Source organism: Zalophus californianus, chromosome 11 (assembly GCF_009762305.2).
Source record: "Zalophus californianus isolate mZalCal1 chromosome 11, mZalCal1.pri.v2, whole genome shotgun sequence".
Taxonomy (NCBI): domain Eukaryota; kingdom Metazoa; phylum Chordata; class Mammalia; order Carnivora; family Otariidae; genus Zalophus; species Zalophus californianus.
In genome coordinates, this window is record NC_045605.1 from 107,887,577 (window position 1) to 107,906,007 (window position 18,431).

General features: G+C 53.1%; 3 protein-coding genes across 12 annotated transcripts in view; 1 reads left to right on the plus strand and 2 right to left on the minus strand.

The window, feature by feature from the left end:
• PC (pyruvate carboxylase) overlaps positions 1-2,495 on the minus strand; it is a 99,443-nt gene extending 96,948 nt beyond the window's left edge. For 4 of the 9 annotated variants that reach the window (XM_027581527.2, XM_027581530.2, XM_027581525.2 and 1 more), the window contains exon 1: positions 2,170-2,489. The gene's annotated coding sequence lies outside the window, so the exon portion shown is untranslated. Of the gene's footprint in view, positions 1-1,311; positions 1,449-2,116 lie in introns of those variants that run through there. The other 5 variants (XM_027581524.2, XM_027581531.2, XM_027581526.2 and 2 more) reach the window with 4 other exon arrangements.
• Positions 2,496-13,403: 10,908 nt separating this feature from the next.
• On the minus strand, positions 13,404-14,226 carry LOC113914433 (40S ribosomal protein S25-like). The gene is made up of 3 exons (XM_035723149.1): positions 14,082-14,226; positions 13,783-13,847; positions 13,404-13,577 (listed from the first exon to the last, which is right to left on the minus strand). The coding sequence occupies exons 1-3, from the start codon at positions 14,224-14,226 to the stop codon at positions 13,404-13,406; spliced, it is 384 nt and encodes a 127-aa protein (XP_035579042.1).
• A 160-nt stretch (positions 14,227-14,386) lies between these two features.
• Positions 14,387-16,388, plus strand: C11H11orf86 (chromosome 11 C11orf86 homolog). 2 transcript variants are annotated; one of them, XM_027580406.2, is made up of 2 exons: positions 14,387-14,958; positions 15,521-16,388. In XM_027580406.2, exons 1-2 carry the CDS (start codon positions 14,689-14,691, stop codon positions 15,617-15,619), a joined length of 369 nt encoding a protein of 122 aa, XP_027436207.1. In that variant the 5' UTR covers positions 14,387-14,688; the 3' UTR covers positions 15,620-16,388. The 2 variants fall into 2 exon arrangements, with proteins under 2 accessions (XP_027436207.1, XP_027436208.1); XM_027580407.2 differs by having other exon boundaries at positions 15,524-16,388.
• The last annotated feature ends 2,043 nt before the right edge of the window (positions 16,389-18,431 follow it).

Consider the following 18,431-nt stretch of genomic DNA (forward strand, 5'->3'; position numbering starts at 1 on the left):
AATCTCCCTGAAGGATGATCTTGGAAATGAGAACTGGCACAGAGAAGGTCCATCAGGCTGGAGCAGGCTTTGGGCGAGAGAACAGGAAAGAAGGCACAGAGGGGGCTTTGGGACAAATTGTGGAAACTGGCTGGCAACCGAATTCAATTCAACAAACAGATATTGAGCAACTATTGTGAACAAAGCCCCTTCCAGCAGGGCAGGGCAGCCACTAAGAAACACAGGATGCTTGCTCACAAGCTGCTCACTAGAACACAGACACAACCTGTAGCTCAGGCCTGCTGCTGGGCCCCTGGAGCCCAACCAAGCCCCATGGCACCTGTTGAACCCAATCCCACTTCTGACTTTTGTGCCCCTCTGTTACATCTCGTGCCCTCACCTTTGTTACATCTCCTGGAGAGGCCTCTTCAAAGTGCCCGACCAAACTTGTACTCAACTGGGAAGTGCTACTTGCCCCACCTTCTCCTCCCACCTTCCTCAGCCTTTTGCTTTCAGGTTTTAGTTGCTTAAAACTCACCTCTCCTCCATAATAAAACCTGGACTGCTCAAATCCAATCACTGCTTCTTCACTGAAGGCTTTAATGGAACTGAAGGAGACTCACCACTCACCTCCTCCAAAAAGCCTGCCCTGGTCTCGCCCGCTTCTCCTTTCCCTGGCCTTAGTGTGCGGTCGGCCTGGATTTGTGGGCCTTTACTGAACTTCCTAGAGGCCTCCTAGAGGCCATACCTCACCCACACTGGGCTCTCCACAAACATCTGTGGCACGCTGACTCGCTGGTTAAGTTCCTTCTTTTTCTCTCCCCAGTCTGCCAGCAGTCCTAGGGCAAGGATTAACCTCACCTCCCAAGTCTTCTCTCAGTGCCCAGACTAAGGCTCCCAACATGGTAGGTGTGCAAAAGAATGCGATGGAGACAGAGTTAGGATGAGGACCGGGCAAACAGAAAAGCTGTCGCTGAGAGTAACTACAAACGCCGAGCACATCCACCCCCGCCCCCCCCCCCCCAAGGGTCTGCAGCTCAGGCAGGGCAAGGGTGTAATGGGCAACCAGGACTGCTGGCAGCAGAGAAGGCAAAGACTTCTTGGTAAAGACGCTGGAGGCTCTAACTGTGACCTGGCAAGCACCGGCATCACCGGGAGCCTCAGCTTTCTCAGCGGCAGAATGGGGACAATGAGCCCTGGCCTACTCTCTCGCTCACAAAATGAACATTTCGATTTTTAAGAGTTTCAAAGCTGCCGGGCACCTAGGGACTTGGCATCACCCCAGCAACTTGTGCGCTGAGGAAAGAGCTCGCCAGAGGCGAAACAACTCACTCAAAAGTACACAAAACAAGTCCCGCTGGAAAGAACCTGCCGTGGCAGGTCCTCAAAGTCGGGGCTCCCGATTCCGCGGCCAGGAGGGCACTTCCAGAACCGCCCGCTGCTCCTCACCGCCCCGGGCCAGTGCACTTTGTAAACTGCTTCAAGCCCGATAACGGGCTGCGTCCAGCCCCACCTCCTCCTCACAAAGCAGCCTCAGACGAATCACTGCTTCGCCCCCGAAACCAAGTGGAACCGAGAATGCCCGACGAGGTTATTACTACGAGAATCCCTACAGCCGGCGGAGGGCAGGCACTTGGAACACGGAAAACCCTCGCCGTGCACGCCGCGGCTTTCTTCAGGGCTGAACAACTTCCAGTACGCTGAGGAAAGCCTGGGCTTGCGCTTCTGACAGACTAGGGTTCGAACCCTCAGGGACCTCGCCCGAGGCATGTGGGGGTTCCGTGCGTCAGTTTCTCCATCTGCAAAATGGGCCCGAGGACAGGAATAAGGCCGCCGGCCGCCGCCAGGGACTCGGGGCAGACGAAGCCCGGCGGGGAGGCGGGCCGGGGTCCGGGTGAGGGGGCCCGGCCGGGAGCACGGTCCCGGGAGCGCGTGCGTGCGCGGGGAGGAGGGCGGGGGCGGGCCCGCGGCGGCCGCCCGGCCATCCCCGCGGGAGGGGGAGGGGAGGGGCGGCGCACGTCGCGTCGCGCACCGCCCGCCGCCGTCTCCCCCAGCCGTCACTCGTGGAGCCCGCACCGCCTTGGCGCGCACGACCCTTACATAAGCGTCCCCCGCGGCGGCGCTGGCGCACGCCCACCTGCTCCGACCCGCCGCGAGGAGAGGAAGGTGCGCAGCGCCGCCGGCACTCACCTCCTCCCCTCCGCCGCAAGTCGTCGCCACCGTCTCTACCGCCGCTCCCTCCACTGACAGGGAACAGCTGCGGTCTCCGCGCAACCGAACTTGCTGCAGTCCTGGCTCCGCCTTACAGACTTATTATTGGCTCAGGTAGCCCATCCCCTCCTGTTATTGGGCAGTGACTCCCGTCACTCACCGCTCCCCCGCTCAGGGCTCCTCCCTACCCCCCGCCTACCCCTAACGTTTAAGCCTTGGCGCCCCACGTCAGCCCCGCCCCTCGCGTCCCCGGCGAGTCCCTGGATTGGTGAGAAGGCTGGGAGAGCCCGCCCCTGGCGCACCACCGCCTACTCCCTTGTCTTTAGAGCCCCACGTGGGCCGCACCGCCAGGGCCTCCACCCGCAATAGGCGGAAGTAACCGGGCTCCGACGCGCTGTGATTGGCTGTCGGCGGGGGTGGGGACGTGCGATTCATTCACCCGAGTAGCACGTGTCTCCCAAAGCCGCAAGCATAACAGATCGCACGGGGACTCAGAGATCCGGGCTGGACGCAAATGCACGGAGCCCACAGGAAAGAGGGCGGAGGAAAAGCGTTTGCGAAGGGCAGGAGGAAGGAGATGGCGGTTGTACCACACGGGTGTGTGTGATTGTGTCCCTTAGCTGTGGGGGTGGTGGTGATGGGCAGGACTACGTCTCTGTGACCTTGGACAAGCAACCTCATCGCTCTGAGCCTCAGTTTCTTAATCTGCAAATTGAGGCCCCGCGGGACCTAGAAGGTTTAGAAGGCTTGATTAAACAGAAAGCTACATAAGCTGGGCTCTCTGCCAACCAGGGGATATGGGAGTGACCAAAACCAAGCAAAATCTCTGCTTTACAGTGAGAGAAAAGACAGACAATAAACAAAATATAGGGTACATCAGATGGTAATGAGAGCATGGAGGAAAAATAACCTGCTTCCAGACAGTGAGGAGGATCAAGGACTATGAGAACATCTTGTTAATTAGAAATTGCTTATTGAGGGGTGCCTGGGTTGCTCAGTTGTTAAGCATCTGCTTTTGGCTCAGGTCCTGATTGGGATCGAGCCCTGCATCGAGCTCCCTGCTCCGCGGGAAGCCAGGTCCTCCCTCTCCCACTGCCCCCCCCCCCCGCTTGTGTTCCCTCTCTCGCTGTGTCTCTCTGTCAAATAAATAAATAAAATCTTTTTTTTAAAAATTGCTTATTGAGCATGGAAAGATATTACAACTCCGTTCTCTGTTGTGTCTTTTACATTCTCTGTCTCTTGTTTTCTCTCCAACTTTTTGTCCTTCCTTCCACCTATCTGCCTGAACTTCACCATAGGTCAGTCCAACACAGTTATTTTAGTAGCAGAACAAGGATTGAAGTCCCAATTCTCCAGATCCACATAGTCATTCGAGTAACAATTCATTTGATTGTGCCCTACCTACTATGAGCCTAGTGCTCTGCCAGGACACAGTGGTGAAAAGACATACCCTGTGGCATCACATCATAGAGCTCACATTCTTTTTTTCTTTTTAAGATATTATTTATTTGTTTGACAGAGAGATTGCGAGAGCAGGAACACAAGCAGGGGGAGTGCGAGAAGGAGAAGCAGGCCTCCCACGGAGCAGGGAGACTGATGCTGGACTCCATCCCAGGACCCTGGGATCATGACCCGAGCCGAAGGCAGACGCTCATTGGCTGAGCCACCCAGGCACCCCTAGAGCTTACATTCTATTAGGTGTCTAGGTCCTAGGACTCTTTCTACGTCAGAACTTTATTTGTGCCAGAAAGAATTAAAGCTGTGTGACCTTGGCCAGGGCCCCTCCCTCTCTGGATTGAATTTCCTCTTAAAAGCAGTTGGACTTGGGGCTCCTGGGTGGCTCAGTCGGTTAAGTGTCTGCCTTTGGCTCAGGTCAGGATCCCACAGTCCTGGGATCGAGCCCCGCATCAGGCTCCCTGCTCCGTGGGGAGCCTGCTTCTCCCTCTCCCTTCGCCTGCAGCTTCCCCTGCTTGTGCTCTCTCTCTCTCTTTGTCAAACAAACAAATAAATAAGCGGTTGGACTTGATGGACACCGAGTCCCTATGACACTGTTGTCCCTATTACTTCTATAGCATGCCTACCTTGTGATTTCAACATTTCCCTCCTGTATCTTATATCCCTTGCTGTGTATGTGTAAAATGTGGGCCCCGGTGTCCCTCAGAAAGGCAAGGCCCTGCTCTAGGTCTGGCCATGCTGTAGGCGCTGTGACAGGTCAGCTCAATCCTGGCTGGTTCCCTGTGAACCTGTGGGTCTGGAGCAAAGAGTGGGTGGCTCCAGCCAGGTTCAGGTGATTCCCATGTCAACACGACCAGGTAGAGGTCTGAACAAAGAAACTATTGAGAACTAGAAACTGTGACCGAAAAAAAGTATGGATTTTGGACAGTTAGCTCAGGTATATAAATTATCTAGTTCAAGTTAGATTAGGAAACTAGACACCTCTCCATCCGGGCTGTGTCCTACCCCCAGGCTGAATTCCCCATGAGGACAAAGTTAAAAGTGGTATTCCGTCCCAGATAGAGAAAACCGCGAAGACAAAACCTGGGTGGAGAGCCTCATGTGACTTACAGAAAGCATCTCTCTGTGTGGGCTTCCGTACCGCTCTGATGGAATCTCCTTGGGACAGGGTGTTTGCTAGATTCCTGAGCGCTACTCCATGGCTCTTAACGCATATTGATCACCAACTCAGAGGTCTTAAAATGACCAGCAGAATACTACTTGGGTCCATATCTGGGCAATGAGATGTCTGCATTGCATTGCTAGTTTAAGAAGCTCTCCAAATGGTTTTAATGTGGGTCAGTGTTGAGACCCACTAAGAGACCAAAAGAAGTTACTCTCTTGGCTTCCGGATAATAAGAGCCCCGCCCCCGGGCTCTTTAAAAAACAAAACAGATGGGGCACCTGGGCAGCTCAGTTGGTTAAGCGTCCAATTCTTGACTTTGTGATTGTGATTGTCCGTCTCCTTCTGCACCTCCCCCAGGCACATGCGCTCTCTCTCATCAATCAATCAATAAAATCTTTAGAAAAACAAAAAATTGCTTCTTCGTATCAATCACTTTCTGGAGAGTTCTTGGTTTATGTTTGTCTTCTGCACTCCCATCCCTTTTCTCACATTTGAATGTTACCACTACAAGAGTTGAGTGCACACAGTAGATGCTTAATAAATAGTCAGCAAACGAAGGAATGGGAGTCATCAGCCCACACTTAATGGTTAAAACCCTGGGAGGGAACAGGACCGCCCCTGAGGCCGAGTGGAGTCCACCAATAGAGAGGGGAGTTCAGAGGGCACCACATTTAAGGGGAAGGGGAGAATTAAAGAGGGGGAGGGCACGGGCTGGTGGGAGGAGCAGATTCTGAGGAGGGAGGCATCTAGGGTGCCCCAGACCAGGAAGGAGGAAGGGGTGGCATGAGCGACAATGAGGTACCGTCACTCTGCGGCCGTTTAGAAAAAGGAGCTACTTGCCCCACACCCAAGCTGCTCCTAGACCAGAGGGGGAGATATACCTCAAAGTGTATGATTTCAAAACAGTGTGGTGCTGTGCTAGAGATAATGGCCAGAGTGCTATGGGAGTCCAAAGAGGGGGTCCCTTACCCCATGAGAGGGGTGTAGAGGGCTTCCTGGAGGGGGCAATGCCTATGCTGAAGTCGATAGATTGATTGATTGATTGATAGGCAGGCAGAGATAAGTTGAGAGCTTATCAGGTAAATTTATTGGTAAAAGGAATCCCATACATGGCCTAAACAAAGGCAGGGAGGCATGATAGGTTGGAGGCATGGAGATTAGCCGGGACAGCCCCCCAGCAAGTTCAGGAAGCACTGCCTGAGAGGGAGCTGTGGGGAGGCCCGAGAGCAGTTGGGACTGAGGAGGATAAGCAGAAGCACCCAGGTGGATCCCTCAAACTGTAACAGCCACCATGAACCCACCTCCCTCTGTTGACAGCTCGGAAGCCTCGCTTTGCCCTGAGGACCTCACAAGGACAATCTAGATGCCCCAGATCCCCTGTCCTGGGAGACAAAAGAAGGTCACTTTTTTAAAAACAACCAAATTCTGGCAGCTGGAACCTCAGATAGTTTGGCTGCTGGTGAGACCTCAGGGTTAAATTCTTCATGATGGGAAGAGGAGGCAAGAAGAATGGACAAAACCTGTCCTTTGCACGGGCTGGAGTTTTGTCTTCTATTCTTCGAAGCAGCCCAGAACCCCCGGGGTGTGTGATGGGGGTGGAGGTGGTTCAAGATCTGTTCTCCTCCCAGCAGGTCCTCAAGGGTCCAGGCCGCCCCACCTATATATAAACGCCATTAACCCATGCGGTACCTTGTGACAATGAGGAAAAGATGCTCCTCTGGGGGCATCCTGGTGCTGAGGCCCTTCTTAGGGCAGCAGAGTCATGCCGGCATGTGACTGAGCTGGCAAAGCATGGGCTGGATTGCAGTCCCAGCTCCCCAAGAGTGTTTTGTGCAGTGTGGAAACAACAGCTGTATGAAGCTGTCCTGTACCCTTGCCATGGCCACGCAGATACTGTTTTGGGGTTGGGGAAAACTAAATCCCAACGCCTCCCCTACTACTGTCTCCAGGCTTATTAGTTAATGCCCTAAACCTCCTGCCCCCAGGGACCCACCCTATCATTTTGGCCTCCTCCCACTCTAGTTGTTCAGTCCGCAGGGCCTGTGGAGCCCATGACATCATGGGATCTCTCCAAGATGGTCAGACCTTCCGCTTGCAAAGGTGGGCCTTAGTCTAGCAAATCCCAGCCCCCCAGCACTTCAGGCCCATACCAAGGCTGCTCACAGGTTGCTCACAGGCTGAGGCAGAGGAGGGTAAAATCCTCCCCCTCCCCCACCCCGAGCCACAGCTCCTGGAGTTCTCACACTGAGGCTCAGAGAAGGGAAAGACTTCCCTCTGGATCACACAGCTAGTCAGGGGCAGAGCCAGGACTGGACTTCCAGTCCCCTGATCCCCAGGCTGTGGTCTTTTTGCTCCAACGGTTGCCTTGGGGGAAAAGAGAAGGCAAGAATGTGCAGAATTCAGATTTCAAAGGAAGGGCTTTGATTTGAAATCTGAGTCCTAAAATCACAGTCCTCAGAGGCAGAAGGGCCTTGAGCAATTATGTTTCCAAGATTTCCCACAAGATATAGATCACCTGGGGCATGATTGTATAGACAGCTTCTCAGGCCCCTGTCGGGACCTATCCATGCAGGGGGTTTGTGATGGGGACCAGCAACTGGTGTTTTTTAACAAGGAAATTTTGGGACACTCCAGCTAGACCCACTCATTTTTTTTTTTAAGATTTTATTTATTTATTTGCCAGACAGACAGACAGAGAGAGAGTGCACAGCAGGGGAGGCAGCAGGAAGAGGGAGAAGCAGGCTCTTTGCCCAGCAAGGAGCCCGATGTGGAACTCGATCCCAGAACTTTGGGATCATGACCTGAGCTGAAGGCAGACACTTAACTGACTGAGCCACCCAGGCAGCCCTAGACCCATTCATTTTACAGATGAGGAAATAGGCTCACCCAGGAGAAGGGACAGGCTCACCATCAATAGTCATCAGGTCCTGCATATTAGAAAAATTGCAAAAGCACCTATATTATGAGCTCCAGGACTACACGAATTGATCCCACTTGCTCGTATGTAACGTAGAAATAATCCTCCCCTACTTCCTTGGGACTCCATATAGGAAGCCCTAAGCACAACACCTGGCAGAGAATGGGTGCTCAGAACATGGGAGCTTTCATAATCAATAGCATTATTATAATTTATCGTTCCCTTTGTTTGATTTCTCCAAGTGATAACATGGCCAAAGTCTGGCATTGAACCTGATAGCCTGGCATTCTAGCCTCCTGTGGAGAAATGACAACCACAACCATGAACACATCTGGTACCATTATTCCGAAGTAGAACTAGTTCCCCCCAAATGTACTGTATTATAAGAGTTGCTCAGGCAAAGAGATGAATTACCAGTTGAAACATACACAGACAATTTTAAATTAAATATGTATATCTGCACAGCCCCTCGCCATACTTCTGGCGGGCAACATACTTTGAAGGAAAATTCTAGGGGCATTAACCATTTGGTTCATAGTTCCGTAGGATGTGTGAAGACCCAGGCCCGACCCACAAAGGGTGGTCACACATTTGCTAAGGCCTCTGTTTGTTGGCCTGACGCTGCAGTGATGAATTTAATACCCACTACTCACTGTGTGTCCTTGGCAAGTTGCTTCACCTCTCTGGGCTTCTGTTATTTCATCTGAAAAATGGGGCTAACTTCCAGAGTAGTGTGAGGATGAAATGCAAGCACAGAGGTAAGGTCCTGGAACAGAGGCCACATTCCATCTCCATCTCCAGGCCTCCCTAGAGATTGGGCTCCATCTGCCTTTCCAGATTCTTCTCCCACCCAGGGGTAACCCTGTGTGTTCCCAGGCTCCGGTCACCTGTAGGATCTCACCCCCGTCTCAACTGCACCAATCCTTCCTGCTCTCGAGGCCGAGCTCCAACACCACCTCCTCCTGGCAGCCCACCCAGATTCTCCTTACCCCCAAACCAAATGTGGTCTCCCATTCTCTTTCCTCCACTCTCAGCACGTGGTGTCTGTTTTAAGGTGACTTCCTTTATGTATATGAGAATCCCTCCTTTTCTGGGGGCAGAGATTCTACCCTGTTCCCCTTGGCCTTACTCCTAGGTATCATCAAAAAAAACAAAAAAACAAAAAAAGTTTTGCCCAAAGTGTGTAGATGTAGATCAATTTCATTGGCTCACTAATAAGAATATTTGGGTGGCCTGCCCCCATTTGCAGCCTCTCCGTATATCTAAGTTGCAGAAACCACTTTAGGAAAGAGATACTATGTGTTTCATTAATTTCAGGACACACCATTCCCCCCCACGCCCATTTTAACCTCTCTGAAATGGACTGTATCTTCCAATGAATGGGCAATGAGTCCTTTTTTTTTTTAAGATTTTATTTATTTATTTGAGAGAGAGAATGAGATAGAGAGAGAGAGCATGAGAGGGGGGAGGGTCGAGGGAGAAGCAGACTCCCCACTGAGCAGGGAGCCTGATGTGGGACTCGATCCCAGGACTCCAGGATCATGACCCGAGCCGAAGGCAGTCGCTTAACCAACTGAGCCACCCAGGTGCCCAATGAGTACTTTTTTATTTTTATTTTTTTAAATGTTTTACTTATTTATTCATGAGAGTCAGAGAGAGAGAGAGGGGGGGGGGGGCAGAGGCAGAGGGAGAAGCAGGCTCCCCGCCTAGCAGGGAGCCCAATGCGGGACTCGATCCCAGGACCCTGGGATCATGACCTGAGCTGAAGGCAGACGCTTAACCATCTGAGCCACCCAGGCGCCCCAATGAGTACTTTTTTAAAAAATATTTTATCTATTTATTTGAGAGAGAGAGAGAGAGCACAAATTGGCAGGGGGGGAGTGACCTGAGTCTAAGGCAGACACTTAACTGACTGAGCCACCCAGGCACCCCGAATATTCTTTCTTTCTTTTTTTTTTTTTTTAAGATTTTTATTTATTTTATTTGACAGGGAGAAGCAGCAGAGGGAGAGGGAGAAGCAGGCTCGCCCCTGAGCAGGGAGCCCAATGCGGGGCTTGATCCCAGGACCCTGGGACCATGACCTGAGCCGAAGGCAGACATTTAACCAACTGAGCCACCCAGGCATTCCTCAAGTATTCTTTCTTAATGATGTGTGAATTAATGCTACCTTTCCATCAACACCACCTTAGGTTTGATGAAATAAGGTATTTTCTCCACTTTGTAGCTGAGAAATTATAGGCACATGAGGGTAAGCCACTCATTCAAAGCACAGAGCTATCACATAGAAGTGCCAGGCTCTAAACTCAGGCAGCATGATGGTTTAAAATACAAATCTGAGGGGTGCCTGGGTGGCTCAGTTGGTTAAGCGACTGCCTTCAGCTCAGGTCATGATCCTGGAATCCCGGGATCGAGTCCCATGTCGGGCTCCCTGCTCAGCGGGGAGTCTGCCTCTCCCTCTGACCCTCTTCCCTCTCGTGCTCTCTATCTCTCATTCTCTCTCTCTCAAATAAATAAATAAAATCTTAAGAAAAAAAATAAAAAAATAAAATACAAATCTGGGGCACCTGGGTGGCTCACTTGTTTAAGCATCTCTTGATTTCGGCTTGGATCATGATCTCAGGGCTTTGGGATGGAGTCCTCCGTGCTCAATGGCGAGTCTGCTTGGGGATTTCTCTCCCTCTGCCTCTCCCCCTGCTCATGCTTGCTTGGGCATGCGCACGCAAACACACACACACACTCTCTCTCTCTCTCTGTCTCTCTCAAGTACATAAATAAATCTTTTTAAAATAATAAATAAGAAATTTTTAAAATAACAAGGGGTGCCTGGGTGGCTTAGTCGGTTAAGCGTCTGCCTTCAGCTCAGGTCATGATCCCAGGGTCCTGGGATCAAGCCCCACATCGGACCCCCTGCTTAGTGGGGAGTCTGCTTCACCCTCTCCCTCTGCACCGCCCCCTGCTTGTTCTCGTTCTCTCTCTCTCTCAAATAAATAAGTAAATAAAATCTTAAAAAATAATAATAATAATAAAATCCTGGTCTGTGGGTAAGTACCTCCATGATGACCCCCAAGGATCCCACCTCCTGGTGTTCAAGCCCTGTGGGGATCTCTCCCTGGAGTGGGGACTAGACCTGGTGACTCCCCTAGAAGGAACAGAAAACGGCAAAAGCAATGGGAGGTCACTTCTGAGACTGAGTTCCCTGAAGACTCTGGCTTCTGCCTGCCCACCGTCTCTTGGCCCTCTCACTTGCTGGCTCCAACTGAAGCCAGGCGCCATGGTGTGAGCTGCCCTTGGGAGAGGCTCATGTGGCAACAGCCAACAACCAACAAGAAACTGAGGCTCTGAGGCCCTCAGGCCCTCCACCTGCAAGGAACTGAGTCCTACCAACAACCATCCGAGTGGCCTTACAAGCAGATTCCCCCCAGCCGAAGCTTGAGATGGCTGCAGGCCCCTGATTGGAGCCTGTGAGGGACTTTGAACCAGAGGCCGCGCTCGGCCAGGCCTGGATTCCTGCCCCACAGAAACTGTTAGGTGGTACATGAATGTTGCCTTAAGCCACTAAGTTTTGGGGTAATTTTTTTAGCCAGCAATAGACAATGAATAGTCTCCAATATTTAAGACAGAGTATTTACTATGTTGTGTTCTGGAAACACAGAGATGAAAAGCCTTCAAGAGACACCCAGTGTCGGGGGGCGTAGGGGAGGCATACGTGTGTGATTGTGATGAAGGGTAATTGGAAGGCAGGCAGGCAGGGACTGGAAGGCAGGCAAGCAAGGACAAGGCCCCTCCCCCCCAACCTCCACCCTAAGAGGAAACCACCCTTAAAAGGATTTTATACTGCCCTGGAAGGAGCCCTCCACCCTTTCCCATATGATAGATAGGTGACAAAAACCTGATTTGACGACCAGCGCAGGGAGTGTTCATCAGATGAAAACAGCCCGCCAACAAGCCCATAAAAACCCCTAGACTTAGAAACTCCGGGGGTGGGCGCCTGGGTGGCTCAGTTGGTTAAGCGACTGCCTTCGCCTCAGGTCATGATCCTGGAGTCCCGGGATCGAGTCCCGCATCGGGCTACCTGCTCAGCAAGGAGTCTGCTTCTCCCTCGACCCTCCCCCCTCTCATGCTCTCTCTCTCTCTATCTCATTCTCTCTCTCAAATAAATAAATAAAATCTTAAAAAAAAAAAAAAGAAACTCCGGGGGCAACCCCTTAGGGTCCCCTCCCTCCTTAGGAGCTTTGACTACCACTTTTGCTATCACTCAATAAATGGCTCGATAAAACTTGCTTTGATGCCCACCACTCTGTCTGGTCTACCTCTTCATTCTTCGAAGTGGCATGACCAAGAACCGCGGGCACCAATGGAGAAAAAACATCCCGCAACAATTGCTGTGTTTAAACTGTGTTTATGGGGGCGGGGGACTGGAGGGGGGCTGCCTCCCTCACCCGTGCAGAGGGGACAGGTGGACTTAAGGGGAGCTTATCACCGAGCACAGCAGCTTCAGAAGAGAACACACATCTCCTTGTCCTCGGTGGATTTGGGAGGTTGTAAGATTACACACTTGGCGGGAGGAAATTGGGCAGCTATACGCTTGACACAAGAGTCAGTGATTCACCACAGCACGTTCCAGAAGTCTGAGTCAGCAAACTCTTCCCAGACCAGGTTTCACTGAGAATGTGGGTTTGAGCCCACTGTGCGGGGGGGGGGGGGGGGGGGGGGGGGTGCTGACGCCCTCAGGCTCTGCTGCCTTTCAACCAGGACCAGGGTTGGCCTGTGGGTTGGACATTAGAGGTGTGGTCAGGGTTGGAGTGAAGAGGCCTGCCTGAAGGTCACAGTCCAACTTTGGGACAGGCTGGGGCAGAGCATCAGGCTCTTCTTCTCCATGCTCCTCTGCACCCCGGCCCTGCCTTAGCTTCTCTGGCTGGGAGATGAGCCTGGAGGATATGACAAGACCCTTCACCCAGGGAAGGCCTAGCAACTCCGAGAGAGAGAGGAAAGAGAGCCAGGCCAGGCCTGGGGAGAGGTCAGGGATGAGCCGAGAGTTGCAGCCAGAATGTCCCTGACCCCAGACAGGGGTCACAGAGGAGGACGCCCGGCTCTGGGTCCTACCTCAGCCACCAATACCAGAGCAGGGGAATGGAGTGGTCCGCAGCATGGGTTCTGACCAAGGAGCGAGTCCCAGCTCCGCCACTTACTGGACATGCCCTCATGCCAAGTGCTTCAGCTCTGAGCCTCTGTTTCCCCATCTAGAAGATGGGGATGACAATGCCCACCTAATAGGACTAGCATGAGGTTGAAAGAGCTGCTGCTGGCCGTCTTGCTCTTCCACATACATGATTTCATTGGATTTTCACAGCGACCCATTTTGCGGCTGACAAGATTGAGCAAGAAGGGGAAGGGATTCGTCTCAGCTAAGGAATAATGTCCAGTTGCAGTAAAATATCCAGAAACGTAAAAATTTCGCCATGTAGCCATTTTTATGTGTAATTCAGTAGCGTTACATACATTCACAGTGTTGTTCAAGCAATCTCTGTAACGTTGTCACCTTGCAGGGCTGAAGCGCTATGGCCGTTCCTCCCCGGCCCCTCACCCACCGCGCTACCTTCTGTCTCTGTGAGTCTGACTATTCTAGGCTGCAGCCATGCTGTTTCTTTCTTTTTTAATTTAACAAAGTTTTCTTTTTCAGGATGTATGGTTGGTGGGATCTGTGCACGCATCCTCGCCAGCGGCAGGGGCATCTCCTCCCTTGGTGTTACTGGTGTAAATGACTCGAGCTCTGGGCTTTGAAACTAGTTTAATAAGTCCTTTACTAAGGAGATCCTGAAGAGTTGCCTTGGCCAGGGGACCTTGAATCTTCTCTCAGAGACAACAGCTAGGGTTCTACGCTTAGAGAACTTTTCTTTTTTTTTAAGATTTTATTTATTTGACAGAGAGGGTAAGAGAGCACAAGCAGGGGGAGTGGGAGAGGGAGAAGCAGGCTCCCCACTGAGCAGGGAACCCGATGTGGGGCTCAGTCCCAGGACCCCAGGATCACGACCTGAGCTGAAGGCAGACGCCCAACCATCCGAGCCACCCAGGCGCCCCTACGCTTAGAGAACTTAAAGAGTTTGTCATATGTAGCTTTGTTGCACAACACCAGGTAATTTTTTTATTTTTTATTTTTTTTTAAGATTTTATTTATTTATTTGAGAGAGAGAGAGAATGAGAGATAGAAAGCACGAGAGGGAAGAGGGTCAGAGGAAGAAGCAGACTCCCTGCTGAGCAGGAAGCCCGATGTGGGACTCAATCCCGGGACTCCAGGATCGTGACCTGAGGCGAAGGCAGTCGCTTAACCAACTGAGCCATCCAGGCGCCCATCCACCCACAAGACTAGGTCATTGAGCGTGCCTCGAACCATGCCTTTGGACCATTTCTTTTTGGCCTTGCCCCCAGATCTGCTCACTAGGTCTTTACCTTTCTTGACTGACTTTCCCGCATCTTTCTTCTTGCTGTCCTTGGGAGGCATCGTGAAGCTCAGAGATCAGCAGCCACACTTACAGCCTCACTAAGATGTCGGACAAAAAATGGAGCTGTCCTGTTTCTTAAAAGCCCATCTCTGTTTTGCTGTTGCGCCATCTGTTCTCGGTGTCAACAGAATGAATTTGGGCATCCCGGGCTGTAGGAGTTCAGGGGAGGCCAAGTGCTTCAGGGGTAGGGAGATCAGGGAAGGCTGCCTGGAAGAGGAGAAGGAGCAGGAGGAAGAGACCTGTACCCCTTGCCCTAGAAGGTAGAGAGAAGCAGTGGTGACGCTGACTCAGGGATGCTTGTCCCCTGTGGCCCGCCCTTTGGTTTATGATGGCCACCTCAGCAGTACCAACCTTTGCCCCCAAGTAAGTTCCCATCACATGAGGGGAGACTCCAGGCCATCTCAGAAGCCACTGGCTTGCCGAGGAGCTGTAGTAGTCCCGTGCTCGCAGCCTCAAGAACCATGGGGCTAGGCCCACGCAGCCAGTCCTTGCGAGGACCACGGCCCACCTACAGCAAACTCCAGGAGCCCTGGGGGAAGCCTCTAGAGAGCCGACTGCACCGGGTGCTGAGCCTCAGACACGGGCATGAGGAGTCCAGGCCCTCAGTCGGAGGCCCAGAAAGGCTGGACCTGCCCGGTCAGGAGTGGCTGCCAGGGGGCCCGGAGGACACGGAGCAGCTGATCCAAGCCCAGCGAGGAGACGGCCAGCGGTGGCTGAAGCAGTATGAACAGGTTTGGCTGAAGGTTGATGGATGGAGGAGGAGGGTGTGGCCCCTCTCCACAGAGAGGGGCCCACGGCTACAAAGGCTCAGAGGTAGAAACATATGGGGCCAAGGACCAAGAAGACAGCAGAGCTGTCTGGAGACGGGTCTGGAAAGAGAGGTATCCAGGTACCATATTTGTGGGGACCCAAAAGGCATTTGGGATTTACCCCACAGGCACTGGGGAGTCATGGAAAGCTTTAGAGCGGGCTGGTGATATGGCCAGAGCTGTTCTAAAATGATTCATCTGGCAATGTGTTGGATGGGTGGATTTCGCTGGAGGCAAGGAGATCAGCCAATAAAACTTCCCCAGCGTTATATCTTGTGTTCCTCTGCCCCAGGAAAGGGGGCATCCTGACCCCCTTGGTGGGAGCTGCTGGGTCCCGGCCGGCCGGGCCTCCTTATCCTAGGAGAAAAGGTGCTCCTGTCTCTGGGGTCTACCACCACCTCGTGGCAATAGCTGGAACAACACTGAAGCCCACCGCACAGTTGTCAGATCAGGACCCTGACCTCCCCTCTCCTTTGTCTTCCAGCAGGTGAGGAGAAGGTGGAAGAGCTTTGTCTCCAGCTTCCCTGGTGTGACTCTGAGCCGGCCGGCCTCCCCACAGCCCCCTGTGGGCACCACCAGCTAAGGATGTTGGAAGTGGTGTTGGCCCCTGCTGCACCCAGATGGGCTGGCCATGCCTGCTGACCTACCTCTTCGTGGCCCCCTGGACGCCCCTGCGTGGACTGCTCCTGCATTCCTTACATGGTGCGCTGAGGCCTCTGCCACCAGCTCCCCCGAGGGTCCTGTGATTGCCCCTCGGCCCTGGCCCTCCACTCCAAGGCTGGCTCGCCACAAAGACCCCAAAAGGGCTAAGAAGAAGGGGGCTCAGTTCTGTTTCCTGGTGGATTCTGCCCTCTGGGCATGGGGTCACCCCTGGACAGTGACATGTGTGAGGGCCTTAGAAACCTGCCTAGAAGTAAGGGTATTGACAGCATGGGCCCCACACAAGACCAGTAATGAACTTCCAAGACAGAGCTCAGTGAAGCCAGACCCATGGCTGAGAGGCTCTTGCACATTGCCTGCCCACCACCCCCCTGCCATGCCCCACCTGCCAGCAGCTAGTGGTGGGCAAGGCTTGGGTCTCCCTCCCTGACAGCGAGCCCCCCAGGGGCAAGGACTGAGTCAGGGAGGTCGTCAGTATTGGAGCTCTGTGGCCGAAAGGCCCAGGCCTATATATGGTCACTTGTATCCTCACAGTGTCCCAGTGAAGGAAGCAGGCGAAGCCTTCCCTCCCTGTGTGACAGAGGTGGAAACTGAGGCCCAGAGCAAGGAAGGAATTATTGTCTTTGGCACCCCTGGCCCCACCCCCACCCAGCTCCCAACCTTGGGGCTGAACACGGGAATAAAGATTGCTGAGCTGAAGTAAACTATTTGCCTAGTGATTAACTTGCCTCAGGGGGGGAAGGCTTGGCTCAGAATTTGCCAGAATGGTGGAGCAGGGGCACCAGGGGCAGGTCCCTCATGGGTCCCCAGGAGGCTGGGTCTTTCCTGCCACTTCTCTCGACCTCACTCCCCAGAGGAATTGCCACCTCCCCCTGTGCTGACCTCCAGCCAGTTTTGGGGGACTTGCTTTACCTTTGTGCTCACTCTGAGACAGGGCTCACTCTGAGGCCCAGAAAGAGCAAGGGGCTCGTCCAAGGCCACACAGAAGGGAGGGTCTTACCCCAAAGAGCCTGAGCTCTTTAAGAGACACTGGTACTTCTTGTGGGGTCCCTGAGACTCTCTTGGCTCAAGCAGACCCAAGGTCAAAGGTGAGGGGGCAGCTGCAAGCATCCTAGTGCAACGTCTGTCCTGGGATGGTGGGGAGACCTGAGGGTCCACCCAGACCCTGTTTCCACAGAGCCCAGAACCCTGACAGGGCCACTGAAGAACAAGAGGGCTCCTGGGGAAATCTTGCTCCGGACAGCCGCTAGGATCAGAGACTGGGGTGCCTGGCTTGGAAGCTGGACTCTGGGAGCTGACCAGAAGCTTCCAGCCCAACTAGTCACAAATTTCAGATGCCTGCTGCTCGGCCACCTTCTGCAGTAGCCCCTTGGGTGCCTCTGGGGAGCCCCAGGACTCTAGGAAGCGTAGTTTGAGTCCATAGCTCTGGCAAACCCTCTGGATGTCTAGAGGAGGAAACTGAGGCCCAGGATGGGGAGGTGTCCTCATCGTCCTCCAGGTCTCTGCCCTCAAGGCTCATCCCGGCCTCTGTGTCTGCAGGGACTTTCTAGCCCAACTCCTTGCTGTTCTCCTACTTGTCATGCTCTGTGACCAGTTTGTCCAGTTAGGAACTTTTGTCATCCACAAAACAGAAGGTTCCATGGGGACCTGGCCTGCTCACCACTAGGACCCCAGTGCCTGGCTCAGAGTCCAGCCCACACTAGGTACTCAGTAAGCTGTTGTTGAATGAATGAAGTACTGGCCCAAGGTCACCCAGTAAGTTGATGACTGGGTGGGCCTATAGCTCATGGGTTTGGGGACTCCCACTCAGGCAGAACAGTTCAACCTCAGCCTCATCAGCAACCCCATCATCAAGGAGCATATATCTGGGCCCCTCGGCTGAAGCCTTCACCAAAACGCACACACACACTCTGATAGGTTGTTTCCAAAGATGGCTGCAACCCTCCATCCCCTGGTGCATGTGTGTCCCCTTGAATTGTGTCCCTGCCACACCTCCCATCCAGAGAGGTATTCTGTTTTCCCTCGCCTTGAATCTGGGTGGGCCCTGTCACCTGCTCGGACTAATTGAATGCGGTGGAAATAATGATCTGGGACTTCTGAGCTTGGGCCTTAAAAGGCCTTGCAGCTTCGTTTCTGGCCTCTTGGAGGCCAGCTGCCATGTGAAGGAGTCCAGGTGACCCTAGCCCGAAAGTGGTCCCGAAATAGATACATCATATTCTCATCCCCAGAACCTGTGAATTTTGCCTGCTCTGGAAAAAAGATCTTTACAGACACAATTAAATTAACGACCGGGGCACCTGGGTGGATCAGTCGCTTAAGCGTGTGCCTTGGGCTCAGGTCATGATCCTGGGGTCCTGGGATCGAGCCCCACGTAGGGCACCTTGCTCAAGCAGGGAGCCTGCTTCTCCCCCTCCCTCTGCCCCCTGCTCATGCTCTCTCTCTCTCTGTCTCTAATAAATAAATACAATCTTTAAAAACTTAAGGACCTTGCGATGAGGAATCATCTTGGATTATCAGGGTGGGAGGGGCCTAACTCCAACAAGAAACTTCCTTAAAGAGACACACAAAGGAAAAGACGCAGAGGACGTGGCCATGTGAAGGCGGAGGCAGAGAGTGGAGTGGTGTGACCACAAGCCCAGGAAGCCTAGGGTCTCCCACAGCCACCGGTGGTCACCAGCAGAGGCAGGAAGGATCTTCCCCTGGAGCCTCCAGCACCTCAGTCTCAGACTTCTGGC

What these genes read in the sequence shown, in the direction of transcription:
- C11H11orf86 (XM_027580406.2), top strand. Translation starts at nt 14,689, where the DNA reads ATGGGGCTAGGCCCACGCAGCCAGTCCTTGCGAGGACCACGGCCCACC. An exon ending in GGCTGAAGCAGTATGAACAG is followed by an intron (nt 14,959 to 15,520) that starts GTTTGGCTGAAG and finishes TTTGTCTTCCAG; the next exon opens with CAGGTGAGGAGAAGGTGGAA.
- LOC113914433 (XM_035723149.1), bottom strand. Translation starts at nt 14,226, where the DNA reads ATGCCTCCCAAGGACAGCAAGAAGAAAGATGCGGGAAAGTCAGTCAAG. An exon ending in CAATGACCTAGTCTTGTGGG is followed by an intron (nt 13,848 to 14,081) that starts TGGATGGGCGCC and finishes TGGTGTTGTGCA; the next exon opens with ACAAAGCTACATATGACAAA. An exon ending in GCGCCTGGGTGGCTCGGATG is followed by an intron (nt 13,578 to 13,782) that starts GTTGGGCGTCTG and finishes TGTCTCTGAGAG; the next exon opens with AAGATTCAAGGTCCCCTGGC.